We start from the raw sequence: 26,228 nt of genomic DNA on the forward strand, positions 1-26,228 counted from the left end.
CAGGAATGTCCATGACTATTCCAAAAAGAGCCTCCCCCTAATTTTTTCAGTATGCATCACATCAATGTTGTGTAGAAGGAGGAAATCATCAATATAGGGGAGCCTCCACAGCCCAGACTTCTGAGTCCAAGCATGTTCCTCCCTGTACCCAACAAAACCACCGCCCCGTACCCAACAAAACCACCGCCATCTTTGACTCAGAGAGCGTCTATCTAAGCATGAATAGCAACACCCGTCATAATCGGCGGTGCAATTTCTGTAACTTTTACACCTTTCGTGAAGCTCTTAACATCTTGTCTAAAAGGATGGTCAGCGGGGAAGAATTGTCGATGTTTGTCAAACGACGAATACTTACCCCCTTCAGCGGGGATGAACTGCAGAGTTGCCTTGCAAATTGGACATGGGAACTTCCCGAGAGTATACCAGCCGCAGAATATGCCATACACAGGTAAGTCATGCAGGGAGAATTGGTTCCAGACATACATTTTAAAATTTGTCTTTGTTGCTCGGTCATAGGTCCACACCCCTTCGTCCCATGCCTTGACCAAATCATCGATCAGAGGCTCCATGTAAACACTCATTTTATTCCCCGGGTGCTTTGGAATAATCAACGACACGAATATGGTATGTCATTGAAATAGGACCCCTGGGGGGAGATTCAGAGGGATAACAAACACGGGCCAGCATGAGTATGAGGCGGCCACCATCCCATAATGATTGGACCCATCTGTTGCAAGCGCAATACGTACATTACAAGCTTCATCAGCTTTGTCATGATGAATCCTATCAAAATGGGTCCATGATTCTCCATTGGATGGATGCACCATCTTGTCAGGGTTGTATCGAACACCTTTCTTGTACCATGTCATCTGTTGCGCGGATTCTTCAGTCATGAACAGTCGCTGGATCCTCGGAATGAAAGGAAGGTAGCGTACGATTTTCACAGGAATCGTGAGCTACTTCTTAGGCTGACCATCACTAGAGTCCACAAGAAACCTAGAGGCTTTGCATTTTGGACAGTAAGCATCATTCTCATGCTCTTTCTTAAATAAGATACATCCATTTGGACAAGAATGTATTTGCTCATATGGCATCTTAAGTGCACCGAGGATTTTCTGTGCCTGATACATTGACTTTGGCAGAATGTGATCTTCTGGAAGCATGCTTCCAAAAATGGTCAACAGACTGTCGAAGGCGTCTCGACTCAGGCTAAACTGAGACTTCAAGGCCATTAGGCATCCGATGTCGTCTAGCTGAGAAATGTTTGTTTGGTCATGAAGTGGTTTCTGTGCCGCCTCCAACATCTCGTAATACACCTTTGCATATGCCTCTGGCTCCTCCTGCGGTCCTTCACCGAAATGTGCTTCATTATAGTCATGTAATATGTCTCCAACCCCACCATCAACATCACAATCATCGATGCATTGCCTCACGACCTCGTCCCTCATACGGTGGGCTTCACCATGGAAGGTCCACCGGGTATAGTCAGGCGTAAATCCATACTTGCAAAGATGTTGGCCCATAACCTTCTTCATTTTCCGTTTCTTATTTCCACATCTGTTGCTTGGACACCACAAGAAACTCGATCCTTCAGCCTGACTCCATGCGGTTTCCAAAAAATCATTGGTCTTTCAAATCCATTCATCAGTCATGCTAGCCTGACTTGCACGGCCCGTGTACATCCAATGACGGTCATCCATCCTCTAGACCAGAGTAAGTACAATAAAAATCAAATGCATCTACGTGTTGTCCCTACAATCTAATAGGTGAAGGCAGGTCCTAATCCCACCCGAGGATGCATAGCTACGGTCAGTTTTCATGATCCACTACCATCCGAGACAAAATTTCGGCAGCACCTCCCCACTGTTCTCCAGATACACGTCCCGGAAGGGAGATTGTGTATCCGGAGAACAACGGGGAGGTGATGCCGAGACTCTGTCTCGGATAGGAGTCGACCATGAAAACTAACCGTATCTACGCATCCTCGGGCTGTCCAAAAAATGTGGACAATTCGGAAAAGATACAGTCATAGATATGCAAAGATCTGCATATCTTCAATTGTATCTCTTCCAAATGGGAGACACCTAACTAGGTTACATGAACTACTAACATTAATTAACATGCAGGAGGACGGTGGCGGTGCTTACAGCGGGTCGGAGGTGTAGGCGTGGCCGACTTGGCGTGGACTCGCGGTTCAAGCTTTTCGTCGAGCATGAAGCAGGGGGACGCCAAGAGCGGGCACGGGCGGTGTGGGCGTGGCCGGGGTGTCGGGGTCGGGCGCCGAGAGCCGGGAGCCGTGCCGCGGGTGCAGCCTCCGGGGCAAGGCCGGGTGTCGGAGGCGGTGTCGGGGGCGCTGGCAGCACCGGGCTCGGACGCGGACGCGGGCGTGAGCTCCGGGGGAGGACGCGGCCCCCGTGAGCCGCCCCGGGGACGCCGCTGCCGTGCTCCGGTGGCGGGTGCGGCTCACGCGGGCGCAGGTTATAGGGCGGGGGCGGGGAGGTGGCGTCGGGGGTCGGGCGTCGGCGTCGGGGGCGGGCGATGCCTCCGGGGGCGGGGATGCGGCGTCGAGGGCAGGGTCGGGTCGGCCACGCGCGCCGGGGACGAGGCGGGCCCCGGGGACGCCGCTGCCGGGCGCGGGGAGGCGGCGTTGGGGGCCGGGCGTCGGCGTAGGGGGCGGGCGCGGCCTCCGGGGCGGGGAGGCGGCGTCGGGGCCGGGGAGGATGCGCGGGCGGCGCCAGGGGCGGGGTCGGGGAGGTCGCGTGCGCCGGGAACGAGGCAGGCCTCGGGGATGCCGCTGCCGGGCTCCGGTGGCTGGGGCGGGGAGGCGGCGCGGGCGGGGAGGTGGCACGGGCGGCGGCATCGGGGGCGGGGGAAGACGGCGAGGAGGTACGGTGTGTGCGTGTGTGGCAGTGTGGGTGCCTGCCGTGGCTAAGTGTTCGAGTCTTTGCCGAGTGCCCCGATCTGTCACTCGGCAAAGACTAGGTTTGCCGAGTGCCCTGACAAGACACTTGGCATAGCTCGATTTTGCCGAGTGCCGCTGAACAGCACTTGGCATAGTACGCTTTCATTTCTTCATTTGTTTTGAGAAATTTATTTGAATAAAATTCGAAATTTCACAAATTTCTTCAAATAATGAAAAATTTCTTTGCCAAATTCACACAACAATTCTTACTCATGCTTCAACTAAAAATATTCTATTATTCCAATCACTATTTGCTATATTTCAATTTATATGAACTAATTCTTTACATTTGCCAAAAAAAATAAAAAATACAAAAACAATCCAAAAAATAACCCAAATTTAACATGAACCAATTTATGACGTCTATTGCATATACAAAAAAGTTAGCATGCTTCACCCAAAAAAATGTCATTATTTCATGCACTATTAGTTCAAATTCAATTTACATCAATTTAAATACTATAGTTCAAAAAAATATTTAAAAATTATCAAATGGATTAAAAAATCACCAAAATTTAACATTACACAATTCTTCATGTCTTATGGCTATAAAAAAATAGCAAGTAAAACTCCAATTCGAACATCACTCTAACTCATAATCTCAAAGAATCCTTCTGAGTTCTCTGAAACTTCTTTGGAGATGCCTCGTTTCGTAAGCGACATACATGACAACTTTTGCAAAACCGTTTCAAATTTTTACCATAGACTCCCTGTATGATATCATGTTGTCATGATAAATTTCAAGAATTTCTGATTACTTTTGATTTTTATAAATTAAAAACAAATTTGTCCACAGCGCACTTTGTCCCGTTTCATGACCAAGATGTTCAAATTTTCCTTTCAATTGTTTGACAATGTCTCAAATTGGACTAAATAACATAAATATTATTTTTCCATTCATTATACTTCATTTATACTATATTTTGCAGTTCAAAATTGTATTATCCCCAAAATATCCTTTTAATGAAATAAATTAACTAAATATAATAAACATAACGAAAAATGTATCAAATTCTAATATGCAGTGTTTTGTATAGTATAGTAGCTAAGAAAAAAGTTTGGAGTGCATTGGAGAATTTTTTTTTTGTTATTTTGCCGATTGCTAAAGAGGACACTCGGCAAACAGATCTGAATGCCGAGTGCGCAGGCTATAGCACTCAGCAAATCAGATTTTTGCCGAGTGCCCGACTTCTGGCACTCGGCAAAGAAAAACGGCCGTGACGGCCCTCCTACGGTAACGGGCGCACAACGGGCGCGTGCGCGGCACGTGACCAAGTTTGCCAAGTGCAACGGTTAGCCACTCGGCAAACAATAATGGCCGTCACGGCTCTCCCACGGTAACGGGCTCATGCGCGGACCAAGTTTGCCGAGTGCCCTTGTGTAGGCACTCGGCAAAGTAAAGAGATACCGAGTGCTCTGTGGCGGCACTCGGCAAAGAATAACGGCCCAGGGAGCAACGGGTGCGTTTTGCGCGCGTGAGGTGCACGTGACACGCTTTGTCGAGTGCCCTCGGCGAGGCACTCGGCAAAGAGGTAGAGTACCGAGTGCCCCGAGGAGGCTCTCGGCAAACAGCGTTGTTCGCCGAGTGTCGTTCCCGCGGTACTCGGCAAAACCGCAGTACGCCGAGTGTCGTTGTTTTGTCGAGACCTTTTCAATACGCACTCGGCAAAGATTATATTTGCCAAGTGTCCGATATTGTGCACTCAGCAAAGCCTCGGGCACTTGGCATATTTGGGATTTCCAGTAATGGCATAAGTGTCATCATTTGTTTGGTGAAAAACTTTGCAATCATTTGATATTTTTGCTTCATCAAAATACTTTTCATGAGGGATGGAACGTTTTTTGTTTTAGATTAGTTGCGGTTAATTATGGGGGTGGAGTTTCTGTTGAAGCCCTGAACTTGGCTTCGGATGTCGTGTAGGTCCATACGGGCTTCAACAGCCTTTCTCACACAAATGTGCCTGCCATTTCCACTCGTCTCTTTCACATATCTCGCTCTGTCACCCCCCCCCCCCCCACACACACAAAAAAAACTAATAAGCCCTTTTAATGTAGAGCTGCTTAGGGCAGCCGCAATATGGTGAAAAAGTGGTCATTATGCAATAAATGTGCCTTTGAGAACTGGCTATATATATTGCAGAGGTGGTCCTTAAAGTAGTCCATAGCTGGCCATAAGAGAATAGAATATATTATTTTTTGATTCCATTATGTACAAATGAATATTAAACTGAAACAGTTGGCTCAAGTTGGAAATGAGGGGTTGAGCAAAAGCAGTATTTTTTAACTTGTGGGATCCACCTTATGACCTCCCCAATTATTTGGACATTGTGAGGTTACTTTTAGGCTATTGACACCTGCTATGGCCCCCGCCTTATAGACCATGTGGTCCTCTAACATTGCCCTCGCCCTTAGTGCCTCAAAAGGAGCACGTAAGGGTTTTATATGAACAAGTCAAGAAATTGATTAGGCCAATCACATGCATGGTTGTTGATCTGGTGCTGGATTAAGTCGTGCAAGTAACTGCTCCAACAAAATTTTGGCGGAGTAAATGTTGGAAACAACGACATTGATGATCTTCTACGACTCAATTGATCATGGATGACAATAAGGAAATTATTTATGAGCTGGATGTATTGCACTGGATCAAATCTTCTATTACTCAATAGGCAGTGATCATGAATGACCATAGGGTGATTGTTTATTGTACCAGGTATAGAGTTGTATAAGATCTAATACTGTTGACTCTTCTGATCCGACACATTTGGGAGCACAAGTTAGCATAGATTGACCGAACATTTTTTTTAGTTTTCACAACTATCATATCGCACCAATTATGCGCCTGTGAGTTTATTTCACATATGTGTGACGCTATCTGTTTTGCTTTAGGAAGTTTTGAATAATCTCATTCAGATTTTTCTGTAAGTTAAGTAAATAGCTGAACACTTTGTCTCTGAACCATAACAGCAGTAACTTGCATGGTAGCAACTAGCAACCACTACACATCAATCAATCATTTACCGGAATTAATTTTTTATTAGGGGTTCTCTCGAGCACTATTATTGTGATTACTGGGAATCGCACGTATTTTGGTTACTACCTAATTTAAAATTTATTTTATATAAAAAATGTAACTATGTTTGAAGGTGAATGGGTTTGCTTGCAAGGATCCTATGGCCGTCAACGCAGATGACTTCTTCAAGGCAGCTAACCTTGACAAGCCTATGGACACCATGAAGAGCAAGGTTGGATCCAATGTTACCTTGATCAATGTCATGCAGTTGCCTGGACCGAACACCCTGGGCATCTCATTGGCCTGTATTGACTATGCACCCCTAGGTCAGAATCCACCACACACAAACCCGCGTGCCACAAAGATCCTCACTATGCTTGAGAGAACACTCTATGTTGGATTTGTCACCTCCAACCCAGACAACAAGCTATTTGCCAAGGTGCTCAACAAAGGTGATGTGTTTGTATTCCCACATGGGCTCATCCATTTCCAATTCAACCCCATCTATGACAAGCCAGCGGTTGCTATTGCCGCGCTCAGCAGCCAGAACCCTAGGGCTATTACCATCGCAAATGCGGTTTTTGGATTGAAACCACCGATTTCAGATGATGTCTTGGCCAAGGCATTCCAGGTGCAGAAGGGGACAATTGATTGGCTCCAGGCTCAATTCTGGGAGAACAATCACAACTAGATAACTAATGTTTTACGTCCAGTGTTTGCTTTATATATGTATTTTGCATATTACTACATGTTTTGAGTTTCTAGATGGTATGTTCAATAAAATAAATGGCAAGTATTCACATATTGTCACCGCTGACTCGTTGACACTGCTGTACCATGTCTCTTTGGAAAATTGAATTGAATTACATGGACCTCCTACAAAATTTGTTTTGAAGAAACCATTCCCTTCCAATATGTATAGTTTGGAGGGGAAAATAAACTAAATTTCCACTCCCAATCCCTCCCAATACAGATATGAATAATTGCAGACATACGAGCTCGTCGATGAACAAATGCGTGACGGGTCTTGCGAGAGCAGCCAGGTGACTATGGCCACCCGGAACTTGTGAACTGTGCGAGGCGTACAAGATCATCTCGGTGGGGTTTTGCCCGTCTGACACCAAGCACATGGCTGATGACCTTGCTGGCGCGAGCGCTATGTGTGACGTGACTGAGGCGGTTATTTTCAACATGCGCACAGTTGTGAACTTACGCATCACAAAAGATCTCGCCCCTGCCCGCCTCCTCCTAATCTCGGGCGGCTCCTCCGCCATAGCCGCTACCCTCTCTCTTCGTCCCCAGTGGTATTCACCATGACACCCCCGCCTCCTCCACCGCCTGCTAGTTGTCCGCCTCACCTAGCAGCCGGCGCCGCCTCACCGCCCCGCCGACAACCCAGTGCCACCGCCAGTCGGCAAACACCCAAGGCCCCTCCTACTAAGGTTGTAGACCCACCAAAGGAGCCCCGCCCAGCAACCCGAACAATGAATCTAGCAGCAACGGTGCAGCGACGGGGAGCATTGCTTCCTTCAGCGACAGCTCTGCTCGCAGCCACGTGTACAATACATAGATTTTGTTAGATATATGTCGAATATGTGTACAGTTTGATTACAATTGAACTAGAGTTGTAATTTAGTAGATTAGGGATAGAGTTCGGGTCATACTTTGTATCCCTATGGCCCATAAATATGAGGGCACTACTGTGTAACCGTGAGACGACTTGGACGGTTGGCGTCGGCGGCGGCATGGCCGTAGTGGTGCCCGGATGCCGGTGTGGCTGCTGTTTATGGGGAGGAGTGCTCGTAGTCATGCCCCGAGGATGTAGGCACATCGCAGAAAAAGAAAGAGCTCGTAAGAAACATCGTGCCTCGGTGTCGTTATCGTTTGTGTGATCTTGTGATTTGGTTTTGTTGTTTTGGGTTATCGCTTCCGCACTATTATTCTAACAGATTTTCCTGAGGTGACCGCTTGTGTCTTTAATGGGCAGTGTGGGACAAACAATGCCAAGAATTCAGGTGTAACAACTCACCCTTGTTAATGAGTGGGATCAAACTCTAAGTGATCCTAATTTGCAATTTTGTGGACTAAGTCAACATTTGGTCAATATGAAAAATGTAGTGCAAGGTATGAGTGTTGTAATGGAACTAAGTTGGAAGACTTGGAATAGTGACTTGATCATGTTTGAAAGCTCCAAGGTTACAAGAAAACAAGAATTTCAGCAAAGACAGACAATTCTTGAAGTCTGAAAACAGTGACAAATGACTGAATTTAGAGATGAATAAAATGACATTCGATGTAGCAACTTTGTGTACCATGTGCCAAAATGGAAACTTGGATGTCCAGGCTTCACAGTGGTACTATTTTTATATATGTAAAATGGCATAAAGTCATTTAAATTTGAATGCAAAAACTGGTAAATGGAATAAGTTTGCTGAATTTCTGAAATTTGTTTGGACCAGCCATGTTCAGAGCTGATTTTGACTATCTTAGAGGCAAAATTAGAGGAGGTGCATGAAAGAAAAAGTGTAGCCAAATGGTAGGAATACAATTTTTATTTTGGAATATTTCAAAGTTTAGCAGTGGAATTTGGAAAAAAAGGGGTCTAAATATAGGTATTTCGTTCAGTTTCAGCCTATTTCAGACTGCTACAGTTCCAGTCATCCTTATCTGTTCCACCGAGCACCGCTCGATCAAGGAGGCGGTAAAAATTCAAAGCTTCTACGTGGCGTTCATGAACGAGATGAGCGTGGCAGCAAGCAGGCTGGAGGTGGCAAATGGATCACGGTGAAAATTTCAAATATATACTGCTTGGATGCAGTTCATCGTCATTCTCCCGCCATCTTTTTCCCCAAACCAAGCTCTCTGTTCCTCGCCGTTTTCGTCGCCCTCACGCGTTCTTGGTTCGATTCCCCGCACACACATCACCAGCAGCCCTATCTCGACTGATTCAAAGAGTTTATAGCCCTTCCATCGACCACAACCGCTAGCTCGCCATCGTCTTCTTCCTCTGGCCACCATCGAGCAGAGAAACTAGGTCGTCGGTGAGCTCTAGGTTCCCGAGGTTTTGGGTCTTGTTTGGGCAGTCTAGGAAGTTGGTTAGGTGTCGTAGAAGGTGTGCGTGCTGCTTGCCGCGTTGTTTCGTGGCCGGGGCGGTCTGAACACTCGCGCGCCGCCGTTGCCGGCGTGGTCGCCGGGGCGCGCCGCGGAGCTCTGTGCTCCAGTCTTCCCGAGGTTCGATTGAGGGCTGGAATGGGTTCGTGGAGTGGTGGTGGTGCTCCTCAAGCCCCCTCCCGGCGCGGGGAGGCGCCGCTTTGGCTGGTCGGCGTTGGCCATGGCAGGCTGCCGCCCCCCATGGCGTTCCTCGCTGGGGGCACTGGGATTTGGGGGGTTTGGGCGCGTGGATGGCGCGTGGAGAGGGGGAGCAGGGCCGCAGGCCTGGGGGCCGGCCGCAGGTCGCCGGCGAGCTGCTGGAGCCGTCGCTCCCTGTCCGTGCGTGGGCGGCAAAAACAGAGGAGGGAGGAGGCTTCCGTGAGGGGAAAAAAAAGAGAAGAGAGGAGAAGGGGAAAAAAAGAAAGAGAAAGGAAAAGAAAAGAAAGGGATAAAGGGGGTTGTGTGTTAATGGTTTAGATAAACTTTGTTTCTTGTGTTAAAAGATTTTGTGTTCGTCCAAAATTTGTGAAATAAATTTTATTAGATTTCTTTTACCATTCTTTTTACAATAAAACTTTAAACTTTTTCTTTTTAAAATAGAACTTTGATATTCTTAAATATTTAATAGAAATAATTAGGAATAATAAGAAATAGGAAATTAAGGTCAAAATGTGGTTAGGACTTTTGCTTGTGTTTAAGTGTTCAATTACAACTTTATAGGGGGTATAAGGTTGTAATTCAATTCTTTCAAATGTTTTTGCATTCATGCACTAACCTTGAATCTCATTATGACTAGAATCGGAAGTCGCGGACGTTAGCGTCGAATACATCGAGCTGCCGCCCGAGGGACCCACAGAAGGAGAGGAGGTGATTGTGATTGAGCACGAGCCTGAGCTCCAAGCTGAAGTCCCACCTCCTTAAGCCGATCAAGGCAAGCACCGGAGCATCTATACCTACTAATTTCTTAATGATTGTTGTTGTTTCATGTTATCGCATGTGAATGCTTAAGTCTAGGAGTTGCTTGAAACTCATTTGATGCATATTTAACTTCCTTGCTTTAAGGACATCTTTGCCACCTTCTTAACTAGTTAGATCAAACCAAAAGGTCTAAAAGAAACCCACTCTAAAAGCAACCAAAGGTCTAGGTATTACTCAAAGGTTCACTTGATATAAACAGGCAATGTCTGATGAGTAGGGTGATCGTTGAGTACAGAGCAGAAGAGGAGTTCTGGCTCTGTCCTCACCTTCAAAGAAAGAAATAAGGAACTACGGTATGTTTAACCTTGATCGGGCATTGACAAACTGGTCATATGCTGACATATGGAACCAGTAAGCCCGGTAGCTTGGTTGACCTAAATACTTGAACCAAGTTGTACCCCACTCGACGTGGATATAGGTGGCAGGGTCGTAGCCTGAAACCTGTGTTGAGATCAGGCCCGACGGGGGGTCCTCGCACCAGTGGTGCGAACCCGGGTGTTGGTAATCTTGGTTCAGGGTTTAGTATCCTCCTCGTGAAAGGTTGCCGCGTGCAGCTTACCGGAAGTTGTACGTGACGTGTGCCCAGTTATCTCCTGCAGGATGTAAATCGATTCGAATTGCCGCAATTCTCGGATATGAATGTTGTTTGATCTTGCTTAAACATTGTAAATAATTACGATGCAACCAGTATAAAAGTTGTTGCCTGTGAACCTAGAGTTATTATAATGTTTGTGAACTAGGGTTGTTCTTAAGTCTAGTGTCTGTATATGAGTCTCAGTTTAGAAATTTCTGCTTTGAGTCCAAATTTTTGAACCAAAATACCAGTCTTGCGGAGTACCTTTTTGTACTCAGTGTTTGTGTTGAAATTTTTTTTTTCAGTTCTGCCGGAGGAGCCTCAGGAGTAGAGCACCAAGACTCAGAGAGTATGTTGAGTCCATACCTCTCTGAATGTTCTATAAACTCGTTGTAATATATGAACTTGTCTGGCAACAATCCCTAAGACTGTAGGTGTACTCTTTGAAAACTCTGTAGAGTCGGTATGCATTAAGTTTGTTCTTATATTGTAATAACACTTTCCTAGTTTTATGTTCTATAATAAATGTCTGTGTGTAATATCTGAAGCTCTATGCTCATGATCCCGTATGCATGTTTATGGAACGGTTGTATGGTGGAAAGTTCAGGTGAAGCCCGACGAACTACCGGATTTATTCCGTTTTAAGAGCGTTGACTAGATTATTCTTTTACATATTGATCCGGCGCTCTTAAGTCGGGATAAATTGGACGGTTCTGCCACATCAAGGCCGCCAACACTGATCCTGCTTCAGGATATTGAGAAGATGGAGTCGGATTATCAGGATTGCAGCATTGGGGACTTGAGAATTCTACATGCATATATGCTGCGTCCAAGTAATCTCACATGCAAAAATATAAAATGAAACAAAAAGAAGTGTAGTAAAGTGCTTATAAATTAAACAAGCCAAGAAATTAATTGTAACCGTGCTTTACTTATTTCATGCAAATAACCAAAAAAAATCATGCAAATAAACTAAAAAAATTAATGCAAAGGTTTCTACGGTACATAGCTAATACATACTGCAGTCAGCGTTGCACATGGCCCAACTAAACACCACTTTTGATATCGAGCTGCTTGTTGCGTCAGATGGAGCAGGTAAAGAAGGGTATGAGCAAGTCAAGAAGTTGACTATGCAGAGACCGCGTGGTTACTTAGCTTGTTTAACCTGCAAGCGTGTGCGACAGGCCGACCTCTACCCTCCCAATTTTGGTACGGATGCGTTTGACTAAGTCGCGCAAGTAACTGCATGCTCCAACAAAACGATTGCCCAAGTAAACTAAATGTTGAAAAAACTGATCTTCCACATATGAGTCAGTGATCATCGATGAATATAAAGATGCTACATGCTTTCACCAGCTTCTTCTTCTACGTAAGGATTATATATGCCTGACTATTTGCAAAAAAAAAAAAGAGTCACGGTGGATGCAGGCCAAGAAACACAAGCTGTCTAACCAAACACGCTAATAAAATACTAGTATCAAATTAAACAACAAACGACTCGGAAAAAAGGTGCAAATGTTTAAAGTTAAAACTAGCTAGTCTTGTAAGGGAACAAATCACCAGAGCGCGGAGCTATAGGAACAACTCAAGCCCCGGGCTTAAAAGCTAATTCACACCTAATTAATTGCTTAGCTTTAGCTGTTATCTATTATATATTTAGTCTGATTTACCATTGTATCCTAGACTCAGAACCCGGGCTGTAGCACAGGCAGCACTGGGCCTGGATCCAACCCTACAAATCACTGGACTCCCATAATAAGATTAATGGAGAAATAATCTTTATGTGGATACATTCATGATTTAGATTTAATTCTAAATATTAAAAAATGCATTTTTTTCGTTTTAGTAATATCAGTATTTTAAATAATATATAATGAGTTATGTCCATTAAGGCACGATGAGCTATTACCTAATTAATCTTGTAGTTCTTATGTCATGATACATATTAACGTAAACTGAAAGAGCCCAATAGTTGGCCTAAATTTTCACAAAAGAATTTTCTCTTAATACAAAAATATGCAGCTCTCCTGCGTGTTCGAGAAAAAAAAACAAAAGAAGACGAACAAGAATAGTTGGCTTAAATTCAAGAGCACTTTCACATGCATGCAGCAGCTCCAAGTTGCCTCAGAAGGACAGCAGACACGGGTGTGATATGAACAAGCTAAGTCAAAGAGATAAATAGTAGGTAGATTTTTTTCGTGATCGTGCCTAGGCACGGTGGATAAATAGTAGGGTAGATCGTCACCTTTTTTATCTGGTAGTGATCCATAATAGCCTGATGACCTGATTAACTCACAAGTAATTAAAGAGCTAGCGTGGACACGTAACTTGGTTTGACCTGATACCAGATTGAAGCCTTGTCTGAATAACCCAAAAGCAAAGCGCTTGCTGCAGCTATACTCTTGTACAACTTCTCCCCCTGTTGGTACGGACGCATCGTACTGGACCAAATCTTCTATTGCTCATCAGGCCACGGTCACGGATGATGCCAGGGTATGTGAGCCCAAATGTAAAACGTGTATGACTGCTAACTTGACAAGTTCATCCCATCTTACGATTGTGATATGAACGCAATAGATTGACCGATCCACTGGTCCATTTTTCTAGGTTTCACATCACTCACCGTGCATTAGCAACGCGACTCTTTCTGTTTTAGAAAATTTTGGATCTATATATAAGCATTTTTTTCTGTCAACTTATTTGTAAATTAATAAGAATGAGGACACTAGTTATTTTTGATTTCTTTCTGAACCATATCGACAAAGTAGTAATAATTAATAACCATTTACCTGCTTTAATTTTTTTCCTGGGGATCTTGAGAACTTTTGTGATTACTAGAAATCTCCCTAATTTACTCTACTCCCTAATTTAAAATATATATTTTCTTAGAAAAGGTGACCATCTTGAACCTGCATCTCAAAAGCATTAAGAATTGAAGAAAAGCATACTTTTTTTCTAATGTTTGATAATAGCAAAGAGAACATGTAAAATTTATTAGTTGAGTCTATGATACATGTGTATCCTCTTTCACACGCAAAACGATACATGATGTGTAACATTTTACATATATCACAGCGCCCACAGGCCGCGGTCATATGCTTGGCCTAGCTAAATACCATTTTTCATGAGCACAGCTGCTTGGATGTTGCCTGATGAGGAGCAGGTAAAAGGAGGGCTTTGTTGAACAAAGTCAAGAAGGTGACTAGGCAGAACACGTAGCTTTTGATCTGGTATTGATGGAGGGCCTACTTCATTCTTTAGCTTGCATGTAACAAAACAAGATGTAACCACTCCAACACAATGGCGACCAAGTAATAAATGTTGGTAATATTAGCTCTCTACAACTTATGTGATCATGTCAGGTGATTTCACACCATTATAACATCTGTTACTGATGTTTTCAATTAGAGCTCTTTTATAATGATTGTAAAGTACCAATGGGTACTTTTAGGTACTTTTACCTTGAATTTTTTTTCTAGCCGTTGATCTATGGAAAGTATATTTATTAAAATTAAATTATATTAGTATCCGGTCCCACTTTTTGGTATTTGGTCTCATATTTTGGAAGTATCAGGTACTTTATCCTAGGTACTTCGGGGTACTTCCTACCTTCACCACCGTAGAATTTTATCAGATGGACGGCTCTTATTTTTTTAAATCATTGTAAATTAATTTGGTACTGTAGACTCTCTCCGTACATACAAGATCGAATGCATATATTGACTGATGCCCTGAACGTTGGTTTGTCACAATCATCCAGCAGATACAAGATTAGGCCAATGTCTTCCACGTATCCCTGTTAGACACCTGCTAGCTGCCTATACTTATTACCTCCGCGTTACCTAAAAGAACATCATTCTGTGATTATTCAATCTTTGTCCAAGAATCATTGTCATTGTTATGTACGATATGCATGCCGCAGTTTCAATTAGTACCATAATAATATGGCTAATATGTCTGAGTTTTTCCCTCCATGAGTTTATTTTAGGGTCGGAGGGTATAGCATTTTAAGTTTCCCATCTTTGGCCAGGAGCAAAGCGACCTGATCAGATTTGGTACTATTACTAACGTGTAAAGATTTGGGTACCGCTTTGAAAGGTTGATGTAGCTCCAAAGACCATTTCTTTTGTTGGTCGATTCAACTTGCTCAGTTGTTCAGAAGTTGACGCTGCTGCGTGCTATGGGCTATATAAGCACATCCCATCTCCCTGCATCAACAAAACGAACACAATTAGCAGCTGGTTTAGCCTACTAAAAAGGGCGCCAACAGAAAAGGCACGAGAGGAAAGAAAATGGCCCCATCCTCCTACTTCCTTCTGGCTGTTGTTCTAGCATTGGTCACTTGTCAGGGCGGCAATGCTTCTGATCCTAGCCCACTCCAGGACTTCTGTGTCGCAGACAAGCACTCTCCTGGTATGCATGCATTCACTTGGTGTAATTCATGTTGTTTTGATGTTAATGCAATAAAGAAAAATCAAAACAGTAATTAACTAATTATCTGTCCGAGGGTACATATATATTTGTCTATCTGTTTTGCTTCTTCTATGTGCACAGTGAACTTGTTGTCGTTTGCGCCACCCAGTTTCTGATCTTGTATATCTATTTTGCTTCTTCTATGCGTACAGTGAAGGTGAATGGATTTGTTTGCAAGGACCCCATGGCTGTGAATGCGGATGACTTCTTCAAGGCAGTTAACCTTGACAAGCCCAAGAACACCAAGGATAGCAAGGTGGGGTCTATTGTCACATTGATCAACGCCATGGAGCTCCCTGGCCTCAACACTCTTGGCATCTCTCTGGCTCGCATCGACTATGCGCCATTAGGTGAGAACCCCCCGCACACGCACCCATGTGCTACTGAAATCCTCACGGTGCTCGAGGGGACGCTCTATGTTGGGTTTGTCACCTCCAACCCAAACAACACCCTATTTGCCAAGGTCTTAAACAAGGGTGACGTGTTCGTATTCCCCCAAGGGCTCATCCACTTCCAGTTCAACCCCATCCATGACAAGCCAGCGGTTGCAATCGCTGGGCTCAGCAGCCAAAACCCTGGGGCTATCACCATCGCCAATGCAGTCTTTGGATCAAAGCCTCCTATCTCTGATGATGTTTTGGCCAAGGCATTCCAGGTGGAGAAGGGGACAATTGATTGGCTTCAGGCTCAGTTCTGGGAGGACAACCACAACTAAATCAAATCAAGCATAGATTTCTACTATGAAAAAGTTTGCTTTACGTGCATCTTGTATACGATTACTTGTTTTTAGTTTTTATGCTATGTTTGGTAAAATAAATGGTGAGTATTTATGTACTGCAAATGTTATTGTGTACCTGCGAGGGTTACTGCCCTCTTTGAATAATTTAAAGTGAACCTCGTATACAATTTCTTCAAAAATATGTATTCATGTTGTCGGTCTGATTGTATAAAACAATAATTAATTATGAGCCCCAATTTACATATGAATATATATAACGCACGGGTTTATTTGGAGCCCGCAACACATAATTGTGATTTGTGAAACACAAAGTTATATTGTATATGCGGCAAGTGGTCAAATAGGTATAGGGCGTCGATAGTGGCAAAGCTTATGCGCCAGGGGTGGACCCAGGGCCCGGCGACCCTGGGCACCGGCCCGGGCTCCGCCAGTGGAAGGCCACATGCATGTGCAAGCTCAGTTAAAATGGGCAAAATAAATTGCTGCGAGCAGAGTTAAAAACAAAGGCACAAAGCATGTTGCAGAGTGCAGACTATTAGCTCCCCTGTATTCCTTGGTGCCCAGAGTTAAGAACAAAAAAAAGCATGTTGTACACTTTATCCACAAGTCTTTTCCCTTGATGCCGGAGTTTGCAAGGCCCTTAAACACTTTTGAGGTGAGTGGCAGAGATTCACTATGATGCCCTTCCAAGAACTCCCTAACAGGTCAGTAGCCCACTAAGGTTTCAACCGCTACGTGAGTGAATCTCACCCGAGTCATGACAAAAACCAAACAAATGTGTACACCCTTATCATGCAGCGAACACCTCATCACAATCCCCCCTCCCTCTTGCGTAACAAGATAGACACATCCAATTATACTTAACTAAGATCAGACCCTATGAGTTCTTGTGATTGCACTGTTCTCCCGGGTGGTCACTGCATGGATTTTAATTAATCATTAAAACCAATCCATCTCAGTAGTTTCAAAAGATACAAGTCATATGTCAAGTATTATTTTCATAAACCACCCATAACCATTGCGTTTAGCAACTTAGCAACTAAGCAAATTACCCGACAATTAAATAAATAACTCAGCTTCAAGGAGATGGATAACAAATACGGATAGAATAGGTCCCATCAATTTAATTCAAGCAAGTGTAAAATAAACAATAAAGGTTGTTAGGACAAAAGTATGATCAAGAAATATACTTACCTTCCTTTACTTTCTAAGGCTCAAATTCTTCAAACTCTTGCTCTTGGGACCACTCCTCATCTACGCATCTCGAACAAGCCAAATAATACAATCACATACAGGCAAACAAAAAATTAGAATAGTACACCAAACATGAGTTAAATAGATAAAAGAAGCTTAAAACTAGTTCTATGTGTTACAACATCAAAATAGTACTAAGAATACTTGAAACTAGGCGTATAGCCCGCGCATTTGCGCCGCTAGTATTGAAAATTTAAATGTCCTTGTATCCTTACTTAAAGGTTATACTATATTTTTACCATTCATCATCCTGTTCATTATCGTAAATTATGTCTTATTGTTGATTAAAACAATTCAACTATGATCTATCTAAAATAACAATTTGATTTGTTGAGCTTTAATAATATTGTGCAGATAATTATTCTTATTTTCATTTTATTTTGATTGATTGTTGTTAGCTTTAGATTTTATTAGTAGTATGTATTTGTAACTGATACATAGCTAAATGGTATTTTATATTCAATTTTTCATAATGATATTGGTGGGCGATTTTTAATTAGACATAGGGGTATTTTAGGCTAATTTTTATCGTAATGGCAGTGGTGGGTAATTTTTATTTTTCTATTTTTCTCCGATTAACGTGGGAATTTCTAGACCTTGAGAGCGAACGTGGAGAGTCCGTTTGTTGGCCAAATAATAAGATAATAGATGGGTTTAAAGGCTAAAGATATTCTAATAAAGCTCTGCAGCGGCTTATTAAACACCAAAAAAACACTAATTAGCATGGCTAAACATAAAGAAACTAGGGGATAAAAAACCAATTTTATATAAAAACTAGAGCTAAAGCGTTAAAAACTCAACTAGGGACGGCAGGCTCTATTTTTAAACAATAAGGGGTATAAACGCAATAAAAAGGACTTAGTTTGAAATAGTTTTGAGAAAGGATGGATGGCGGGTTGATTTGATAAACTCCAGCGGAGTTTTGGAAACCGATGACTAGCTGGGTGACTAGTTTGACCGGAGATAGATTTGATCTAGGCCGTTAGCCCCGAATCGGACGGCTGGAGACACCGGAGGGCATAGGGCCGGTGGAGAATGCCAACGCGGTGGTGCTGGGCGTAAGGGGGGCGGCTCATCGAAGCTCACTAGCGTAGCGCCGGTATGGCTCTACAGAGTTTCAAAAAATGCACCGAGTGGTGCTGTAGCACGAGGGGGTCGCGGTGAAGCAAGTTAGGGGCTTAGAGGCCGGGTTGAGGAGTCACAGTGGAGTCCGGCGGCAAGAGCTCGTTGTGACGGACTCCGTTGAGCATGGGGAACGGCGATTGGAGCGTGAAAACGAGAGAGAAAATGTTGGGCGCGTCCTTGGCTCACTACAGAGTTGCTGGCGGCAATGGCCCGAGCGGAGGACCTTCGTGATGGAGGATCGACGGTGGTGGGGTAGGGGGCATTAGGGCTGCGGGTCTTGTGGAAGGAGAAAAAGGAGGCAAGGACATTCTAGAGGTGAAATTTTGGGTGTTACATATCATCTTGCACGTGTTAACAAATTTTGATGCGATAGTAGTGCAGTATTTAATTATATATACACGCGCCCAATATCTATCTAACCACTATTTGGTAGGGATTCATTTTCTGACTCAAACAAATCCCTCAGCAACCAAAATTATTCCTGCTTGCTACCAATCGAAACTCCCCTGTTTTCTCACTGCCACGAATTTGCATCCAATAATTGAGTATGAAAATGGATTATATCCTCAAATTTCTCTCAATATTATTGTAAGCCCAGCCAAAAGTTTGATATGACCATAACCCGTATTGCTCAGTCCTCTGGATATATATGACCAAGCAATAAACTAAAATTTGGAAGAAACTGAGACTAACTACAAAATCGTGTGACACGATCAAGTAATGATGTTGACTGGGTAGATCGTGTGTTAGTCGTTGATCTGGTATTGATAGACGCTTTTGTTGTTTAACTTGCAAGCAATGTATGTGCGTCAGCTACCCATATGCACCAGTTCTGCCCGCGTCTAGTAATATCGGGTGCATTATTGCACTGTGAATAATTCCTGCAAGTATCATTCCAACTAAAACACAAGAAAGTAAATATTGGAAACGCTAATCTTCTATTACTTTTGTGATCATCAGTGACAACACAGAGATTGTTCAACAGTTGTATGAATAGTGTGGTTTGAAGATTTAGACGGTGACGAGTCAATTCGGAGTACGCGCCTATGCCAGTGCGATCTACCATATTAATGTCCATTTGTTTACAAAAAAGAATCATTCTCGTGCATGTTAGGGCACTTGCTTTAAATTCTTTAGCAATCACAGTACTTATTCCATGGTAACAATTAATAATTTTCACCACCAGCCCTACAGCCCATTGCGCCCTAACTTCATCGCCGGTCCTTAAGAACCGGGAGGTGAAAATACCGGTGCTGAAAATAATTTCTGTAGTAGTGTACCATATTTAGTCATATGGAAATCACATTTTTTTTGTTAGTAACTAACATTTGAAATTTATGTAACCATATATCTTGAATATGCTGCGAAAAGGTAATTCTAAAAGATTATATACGTACTACCTCGGTTCTTGAATATAAGATGTTTCCCACAACCCAGTTTTCACGGTTAGGACAAACTAATTAGTTATTTAAAATGGATTGAGTATAAGATAACAGTGTAGTTTAATACTCCACATTAGCAAGTTTTCTAACAGTCAGGGACCATTTCTTCTGTTGACTGTTGGTGATGACCACTGAGTAGTAGTGTAATAAACACCAAAATTTACAAAATGGTGATGACCGTAAATTCTAACTGGTGTGATCAATGAAAAAAATCACATTGTTCACTACGTGATCAATGGCAAGATGGAATACGCATCAAGCTGTGCTTGTGATTTCTTTTCCTTGACATTTTGAACACTTTTCCACTACGTCTATATGATGTGTCGTATTTATTGGTATCCAAAGTACTCAACACTAGTTGACTTGGGAGATTCACAAAATAAACATATAGAAACTAATTTCTACCAGGTGGTGATCAGCTCTTAGGTCACAGCTTCCGTGTACCTGCTGATAAGAAACATGAAAGTGGGAGGAAATCCGAAGCCATGCTTTTTGTAGTACTCCCTCTGCTTTTCAATTAATATAGAAATTTCTGACCAGATAATTAGTTAAAATGTTTACTTATTAAATGTCACTTTTAGGGATTAAACAAACTTTAAGTTATATCAGATTTTTTAGACACACACACATACTGTAATATCAAAAACAGAGGTGGGCCATGTGCCTCGAATCAGGATTATATGGATCGGATTCGTGACCACCGTACCACAAATAATTAAAACCTTTTTTTTTTGCTAAATCCCGAGTGTTCAATGACAGTCTCGCATTGTTCACTACTCCCTCCATTCCAAAGTATAGATCATTTAACTTTTTTGACATCAAGTTTGATCACTCGTCTTATTCAAAAATTTGTACAAAATATCACTTCTTTTGCTGTTGGATGCTTTATCAATATAAGTTCTTCAAAAATGACTTAAATTTGACTATATCTGTATAATTTTTTTGAATAAGACGAGTGGTCAAACTTGGAGTTGAAAATGTCAAACAACCTATAATTTAGAACGGAGAGAGTATTTAATTAATATTATCAAGATGGAATATGCAACAATCTGTGCTTCTTATTTCCCATGACATTCTTGAACCCTTCTGTAACGTTTCAAAAAAAGAACTCTTAATGCACGTATTGATTTATGGATCCCTGGAATAACAAAACCATTAGTTTTGACTTGTTGGGGGATTGACAAAATAAACATAGTAACCAATTGGTTCTAGACGAGCACTGAGGTCACCACTTCCGTGAACCTGCTGACAAGAAACAACTCCATTGATAGGATCGATCTACTTGACTTGTTCTGCTGCCCACAAGTTCTCACTACTGCTTGGCACAGTGCAGGTGGATGGACTTGTTTGCAAAGAGCCAAATACCCAGTGGCTGTGAGCCTGTGACGGCAGACGACTTCTTCAAAGCAGCCAACCTTGACATATGCCTATATATGGATACCATGAAGAACAAGGTGGGGTCCGTCATCCAGATCAATGGCCTCAAGATCTGCAGGGGCCCCTGAGGGCACACTAGCTCTATGGTTGTTTCCTGGATGACATAGCTTTATTTTAGGCACAAAGGAAATAGCAGTTTAAAGTCTGAGATTTCAAATTGACAAGGGTAACCATCATTGGCCACGAGCAAAGCGACCCGATCAGATTTGGTACTACCGTGTAAAGATATTGACAACGATAGATTTGAAAGATTCATATAGCTCCTTATTATTTCATCAGCAGGTTCTAGCAACCAGAGATCATTTCTTCTGTTGGTCCATTCAACTTATTGACTTGCTCAATTGTTCAGAAGTTCACGCAGCTGCGTGCATGCTATGGCTATGGCTATATAAGCACATCCCACCTCCCTGCATCAACAAAACAAACACAAGAAACTGATTAGCCTACTGCAAAGAGCGCCAAAAGAAAAGGCACGAGAGAAAAGAAAATGGCCCTATCCTCCTACTTCCTTCTGGCTGTTCTTCTAGCATTGGTCTCTTGTCTGGGCAATGCTTCTGATCCTAGTCCGCTCCAGGACTTCTGCGTCGCAGACAGGCACTCTCCTGGTATGCCTGCTTGCACTTGCTGCAATTGATGTAGTTTTAATGTTAATGCAGTAAACAAACGGCACTCATCTGTTAGAGGGTACATATATATTTATGTATCTGTTTTCCTTCTTCTATGTGCACAGTGAACTTGTTATCGTTTGCACCACCCAGTTTCTGATCTTGTATATCTATTTTGCTTCTTCTATGCGTACAGTGAAGGTGAATGGATTTGTTTGCAAGGACCCCATGGCCGTGAATGCGGATGACTTCTTCAAGGCAGCTAACCTTGACAAGCCCAAGAACACCAAGGATAGCAAGGTGGGGTCTATTGTCACATTGATCAATGCCATGGAGCTCCCTGGCCTCAACACTCTTGGCATCTCTCTAGCTCGCATCGACTATGCGCCATTAGGTGAGAACCCCCCGCACACGCACCCACGTGCTACTGAAATCCTCACGGTGCTCGAGGGGACGCTCTATGTTGGGTTTGTCACCTCCAACCCAAACAACACCCTGTTTGCCAAGGTCCTCAACAAGGGCGACGTGTTCGTATTCCCCCAAGGGCTCATCCACTTCCAGTTCAACCCCATCCACGACAAGCCAGCGGTCGCAATCGCTGCACTCAGCAGCCAAAACCCCGGGGCTATCACCATAGCCAATGCAGTCTTTGGATCAAAGCCTCCGATCTCCGATGATGTTTTGGCCAAGGCATTCCAGGTGGAGAAGGGAACAATTGATTGGCTTCAGGCTCAGTTCTGGCAGGACAACCACAACTAAATCAAATCTAGCATGAATTTCTAGTATGAAAATGTTTGTTTTACTTGCATTTTGTATACGATTACTTTGTTTTAGTTTCTATTCTATGTTTGGTAAAATAAATGGCGAGTATTTATGTACTGCCAATGTTATTGTGTACTTGGGAGGGTTGCTACCCTCTTTGGATAATTTAAAGTGAACCTTGTATACAAGTTATTCAAGAATATGTGTTCATGTTGTTGGTCTGATTGCATAAAACAATAATTATTACGAACCCTAATTTATATATGAATATATATAGCACATGGGTTTATTTGGAGACCGCAAAAGATAATTGTGATTTGTGGAAACACGAAGTTATGTACATGCGGCAAATGGTCAAATAGGTAGAGGGCGTTGGGAGTGGCAAAGCTTATGTGCTGCCGAGCATCTTCCAGGCCTAAAGAAGCCGTGCTCAAATAGAATCAGTGAATCACCCCAGCAGCCTTCTTCCTTCATGTAGTACACGCCCTAGAGCCCTGCCGGCGCCACGCTCGCAACCGCGCTCGCCACAGCCCGCGGCGCTCGCCGCAGACCGCCGAACGCGCCGTAGACCTCCATGCGCCGTGTCGGCGCCACACCGGCCGCCGCGTCCGCCGCAGGCCGCACACGCCACTGGCTGCTGTGCCCCGCCGCCCCCACGGCCCAGGCCCTGCGCTGCCGCCGCTCAGCGCCGTCACCCCCTACAAATATATTTTTAGATGCGGGTCGGTTGCTACAGTAACTAAGCAATTTTTGTGAGAATGACGAAATTTTGTTCCGTCCCTAAAAAAATTCGAGGTGTTTCTACAAATCGGTTTTTTAGTAGTGAAAGGTATTTATTAGCCGATGAACAAGTGTGTGATGGGTCTTGCTAGCCGCCAGGTGACTGGCCAAATATCAATTAGAGTCTTAAACTGGTAGTGATTTTTTAGGGCACAATCACTATCCGTTAGGCAACTGTATTGAAGACACAATAAACAAAATCGTTTGAAACCTCCAACTAGTTGTGTTTCTGGCTACATAACGAAGATATTGTAACACACTCCTAACACGTTCATCATTGTGTTACAGAGAAATTTAATAGAAACACATAGATATGTGTTACAAATGAATGTTGTAACACATAGCACTTGTTATGTAAAATTGTGTTACATAAAATATTTACTGTAACACACACTAAAATGTTACAAAGATAGTAGTATTTTATAACATATATAAAAAAAATGTTACAATTTAAGTGTTACAAAGAAGCCCATACAATTTTTTTTCACTAAGAGCATCTCCAGCAGTTTGGCAAATCGAGTTGTCATCTTTGATTTTTGGCAAAAACGTTAAAAATACTCCTCCAACAGTTTGGCAAAAGACTTGGCAGTTTTTAGCAATTTGGGAAAAACTAGCCTCCAGCGCGTAAATATACGCGCGCGGTGCGCGGTTGGCATCGTGGTTTCTAGTCAGGTGGGAGGTTGAAAAAAGAAATAAATAACAGAGAAGGGTTCCTGATTTAAGTTTTCAAGATGTGGAAGGACACAAATATAATTTTGTTTTTCTCTCAGGGTTCCTGATGTAAGTTAGATTGGGTTTGGCAAGTGAATTATGCCAAACTGTTGGAGATAAGTTTTTTTTTTATTTGGCATATCTTTTTAGAAGTTGGCAAAATACAAGATATGCCAAGTAAAATATGGCAAACTGCTGGAGATGCTCTAAGTGCCATGAATGTGATGACACTAGATAGCATCGCGAGTAGACAATTGGGAATATCGAAGAAATTATATAAAAAAAGAAGTATTAGTGACGAAAAGGACTCATTTATTGGCCACGGCATACATAATGTTCAATGTGGGGTCAGCTCAATATATGATAATAAGGCAAGGAGTATGTGTACAAACAAAACTCATTGAAAATTTAACAATAAATAAAGTATATTGTACTAGTTTTTATTACAAATGTAGCTTTTGCAATGTCATCAAAACAAACTATGATATACTCCATCTACAACTCATGGCTTTCTCCAAGTTTGATAGTTCTGCAATAAAAAAAATATTAATAACTCCAAGTGTCACGCATGAAGGAAACTTGGTGCGGGGCTGCGGAGTGCGGAGCCACGCCGAGCGGCTGGGTCAGGGCGCGGCCGCGAGGGGCCACCTCGAGCAGTCCAGCTCCAAGCAGGGGTCCGTCGGAGTCGAGGGGCTGGTAGGAGGCGCGAGTCTGATGGCCTGGTGGGCAGTGGCCGATGGAGGCAGGAGCTGCCGGCGGCGGCACGATGCAGCTCCACGGGGAGGCGTAGGGGGGAACCTGGATGGTACGTAGCCTACGCATCTACAATCCAGCAACAGCCCATGAACGGCCCATGAACTGTATCAGTTTGGATAGCCGTTTGCTTAGACAACCAAACGCTCTATATCGTAATTGGGTCACGGTGTTGGGCAGCAATAGAAGCAGATGAATCTTGCCAGATGACTGATTATCGTGTGGTATGCTGGTAAATACTTTGGGCCCAAATTTAGGGTAGTCCAAGGCCTACCTATTACTAACATATATACATTTGGTTGTACATTTAAATAATATAGATTAGCAAAATCCGCGTAGCCACGCCGACTTGCAGGCGCCGGCGTCGGCCTCTGCGTGCCGTTGAGCCCTCGGCTTCCACGCTGTACAATCAAATCGGTGCCCCTCTGGCCTGCCCTAGTCTCGATTTCCTTATTTGGCTCGCGAGCTGCCTGTTGAGGACGCCACCTTCGGCCCCCGCACCGAAGGCTCCACGTCGAGTACGCGGGTCAAGACAAGCTGGAACGAAGACCCGGAATGATTTGTCGAGCGGGCGAAGGCCTCCCTCCAACCCCAATCTGCTCGTTGCTACCAATTCGCGCGGCCTCACAAGCACAGGTACTAGCGCCGGCAGGCAGCCATGCCTCGGTCCTCCGCTGACGTCGTCTCGCAAACTCGTAGGCGCCAGCGCTGGCCTCTACGCACCGTCATAACCCCGGCTCCCCCACTGCGCTATCAAATCGGTGCTCCCTGGCCTGCCCCCACCATCCGCGCTGTCTGAGTCTCGATTTCCTTATTTGGCTTGCCAGCTGCTTGAGCTGGCTCGTGGGCTGGATCGATCTGAGTAGGATTCTCTGCGTGTTAATAAGATTACAAGGCGAGCCGAGCTGAGCCAACTCGTTATCTTAATGAGCCACCATGCTGAGCTGGCTCGTTATCCAACCCTACTTGACATGTTAAGTATCAAAAGAAAAAGCATCACGACAGCAGGGTAGCCACTGCGACCGTGCTCGGCCACCTAGGGGGAGCCGGAGCTCCACTGCTGCCGCGAGCGGGGGCCCGAGCACCAGTGCCGCGTGCGGGAGCCTGGGCTCCGCCACCGCCATGGAGCTCCGACTCCCATGGCCGATGAACAAGTGTGTGATGGGTCTTGCTAGCCGCCAGGTGTCTGTGGCCAAATATCAATTAGAGCCTTAAACTGGTAGTGATTTTTTAGGGCACAATCACTATCCGTTAGGCAACTGTATTGAAGACACAATAAACAAAATCGTTTGAAACCTCCAACTAGTTGTGTTGCTGGCTACATAACGAAGATATTGTAAAACACACTCCTGTAACACATTCATCATTGTGTTACAGAGAAATTTAATAAGAACACATAGATATGTGTTACAAATGAATGCTGTAACACATAGCACTTGTTATGTAAAATTGTGTTATAGAAAATATTTAGTG

At 43.7% G+C, this 26,228-nt stretch overlaps 3 protein-coding genes across 3 annotated transcripts; all 3 read left to right on the top strand.

Annotated features, from left to right (window-relative positions):
• The first annotated feature begins 369 nt into the window (after positions 1-369).
• Positions 370-6,663, top strand: LOC120713208 (germin-like protein 8-11). Its single transcript, XM_039999213.1, has 3 exons — positions 370-448; positions 517-569; positions 6,106-6,663. The coding sequence occupies exons 1-3, from the start codon at positions 370-372 to the stop codon at positions 6,661-6,663; spliced, it is 690 nt and encodes a 229-aa protein (XP_039855147.1).
• An 8,303-nt stretch (positions 6,664-14,966) lies between these two features.
• LOC120713209 (germin-like protein 8-7) lies at positions 14,967-16,048 on the top strand. Its single transcript, XM_039999214.1, has 2 exons — positions 14,967-15,087; positions 15,300-16,048. The coding sequence occupies exons 1-2, from the start codon at positions 14,967-14,969 to the stop codon at positions 15,860-15,862; spliced, it is 684 nt and encodes a 227-aa protein (XP_039855148.1). The 3' UTR covers positions 15,863-16,048.
• Positions 16,049-21,574: 5,526 nt separating this feature from the next.
• Positions 21,575-22,696, top strand: LOC120713901 (germin-like protein 8-7). Its single transcript, XM_039999865.1, has 2 exons — positions 21,575-21,749; positions 21,946-22,696. The coding sequence occupies exons 1-2, from the start codon at positions 21,632-21,634 to the stop codon at positions 22,506-22,508; spliced, it is 681 nt and encodes a 226-aa protein (XP_039855799.1). The 5' UTR covers positions 21,575-21,631; the 3' UTR covers positions 22,509-22,696.
• The last annotated feature ends 3,532 nt before the right edge of the window (positions 22,697-26,228 follow it).

This window comes from Panicum virgatum, chromosome 6K (genome assembly GCF_016808335.1).
Source record: "Panicum virgatum strain AP13 chromosome 6K, P.virgatum_v5, whole genome shotgun sequence".
In the NCBI taxonomy this organism is placed as follows: domain Eukaryota; kingdom Viridiplantae; phylum Streptophyta; class Magnoliopsida; order Poales; family Poaceae; genus Panicum; species Panicum virgatum.

Excerpts from the sequence above, each read along its gene's own strand:
- LOC120713209 (XM_039999214.1), top strand. The coding sequence starts at position 14,967 with ATGGCCCCATCCTCCTACTTCCTTCTGGCTGTTGTTCTAGCATTGGTC. Across the intron at positions 15,088-15,299 it reads CGCAGACAAGCACTCTCCTG|TGAAGGTGAATGGATTTGTT; the intron begins GTATGCATGCAT and ends CTATGCGTACAG.
- LOC120713901 (XM_039999865.1), top strand. The coding sequence starts at position 21,632 with ATGGCCCTATCCTCCTACTTCCTTCTGGCTGTTCTTCTAGCATTGGTC. Across the intron at positions 21,750-21,945 it reads CGCAGACAGGCACTCTCCTG|TGAAGGTGAATGGATTTGTT; the intron begins GTATGCCTGCTT and ends CTATGCGTACAG.
- LOC120713208 (XM_039999213.1), top strand. The coding sequence starts at position 370 with ATGAACTGCAGAGTTGCCTTGCAAATTGGACATGGGAACTTCCCGAGA. Across the intron at positions 449-516 it reads GCAGAATATGCCATACACAG|GTCCACACCCCTTCGTCCCA; the intron begins GTAAGTCATGCA and ends GCTCGGTCATAG. Across the intron at positions 570-6,105 it reads TCATCGATCAGAGGCTCCAT|GTGAATGGGTTTGCTTGCAA; the intron begins GTAAACACTCAT and ends CTATGTTTGAAG.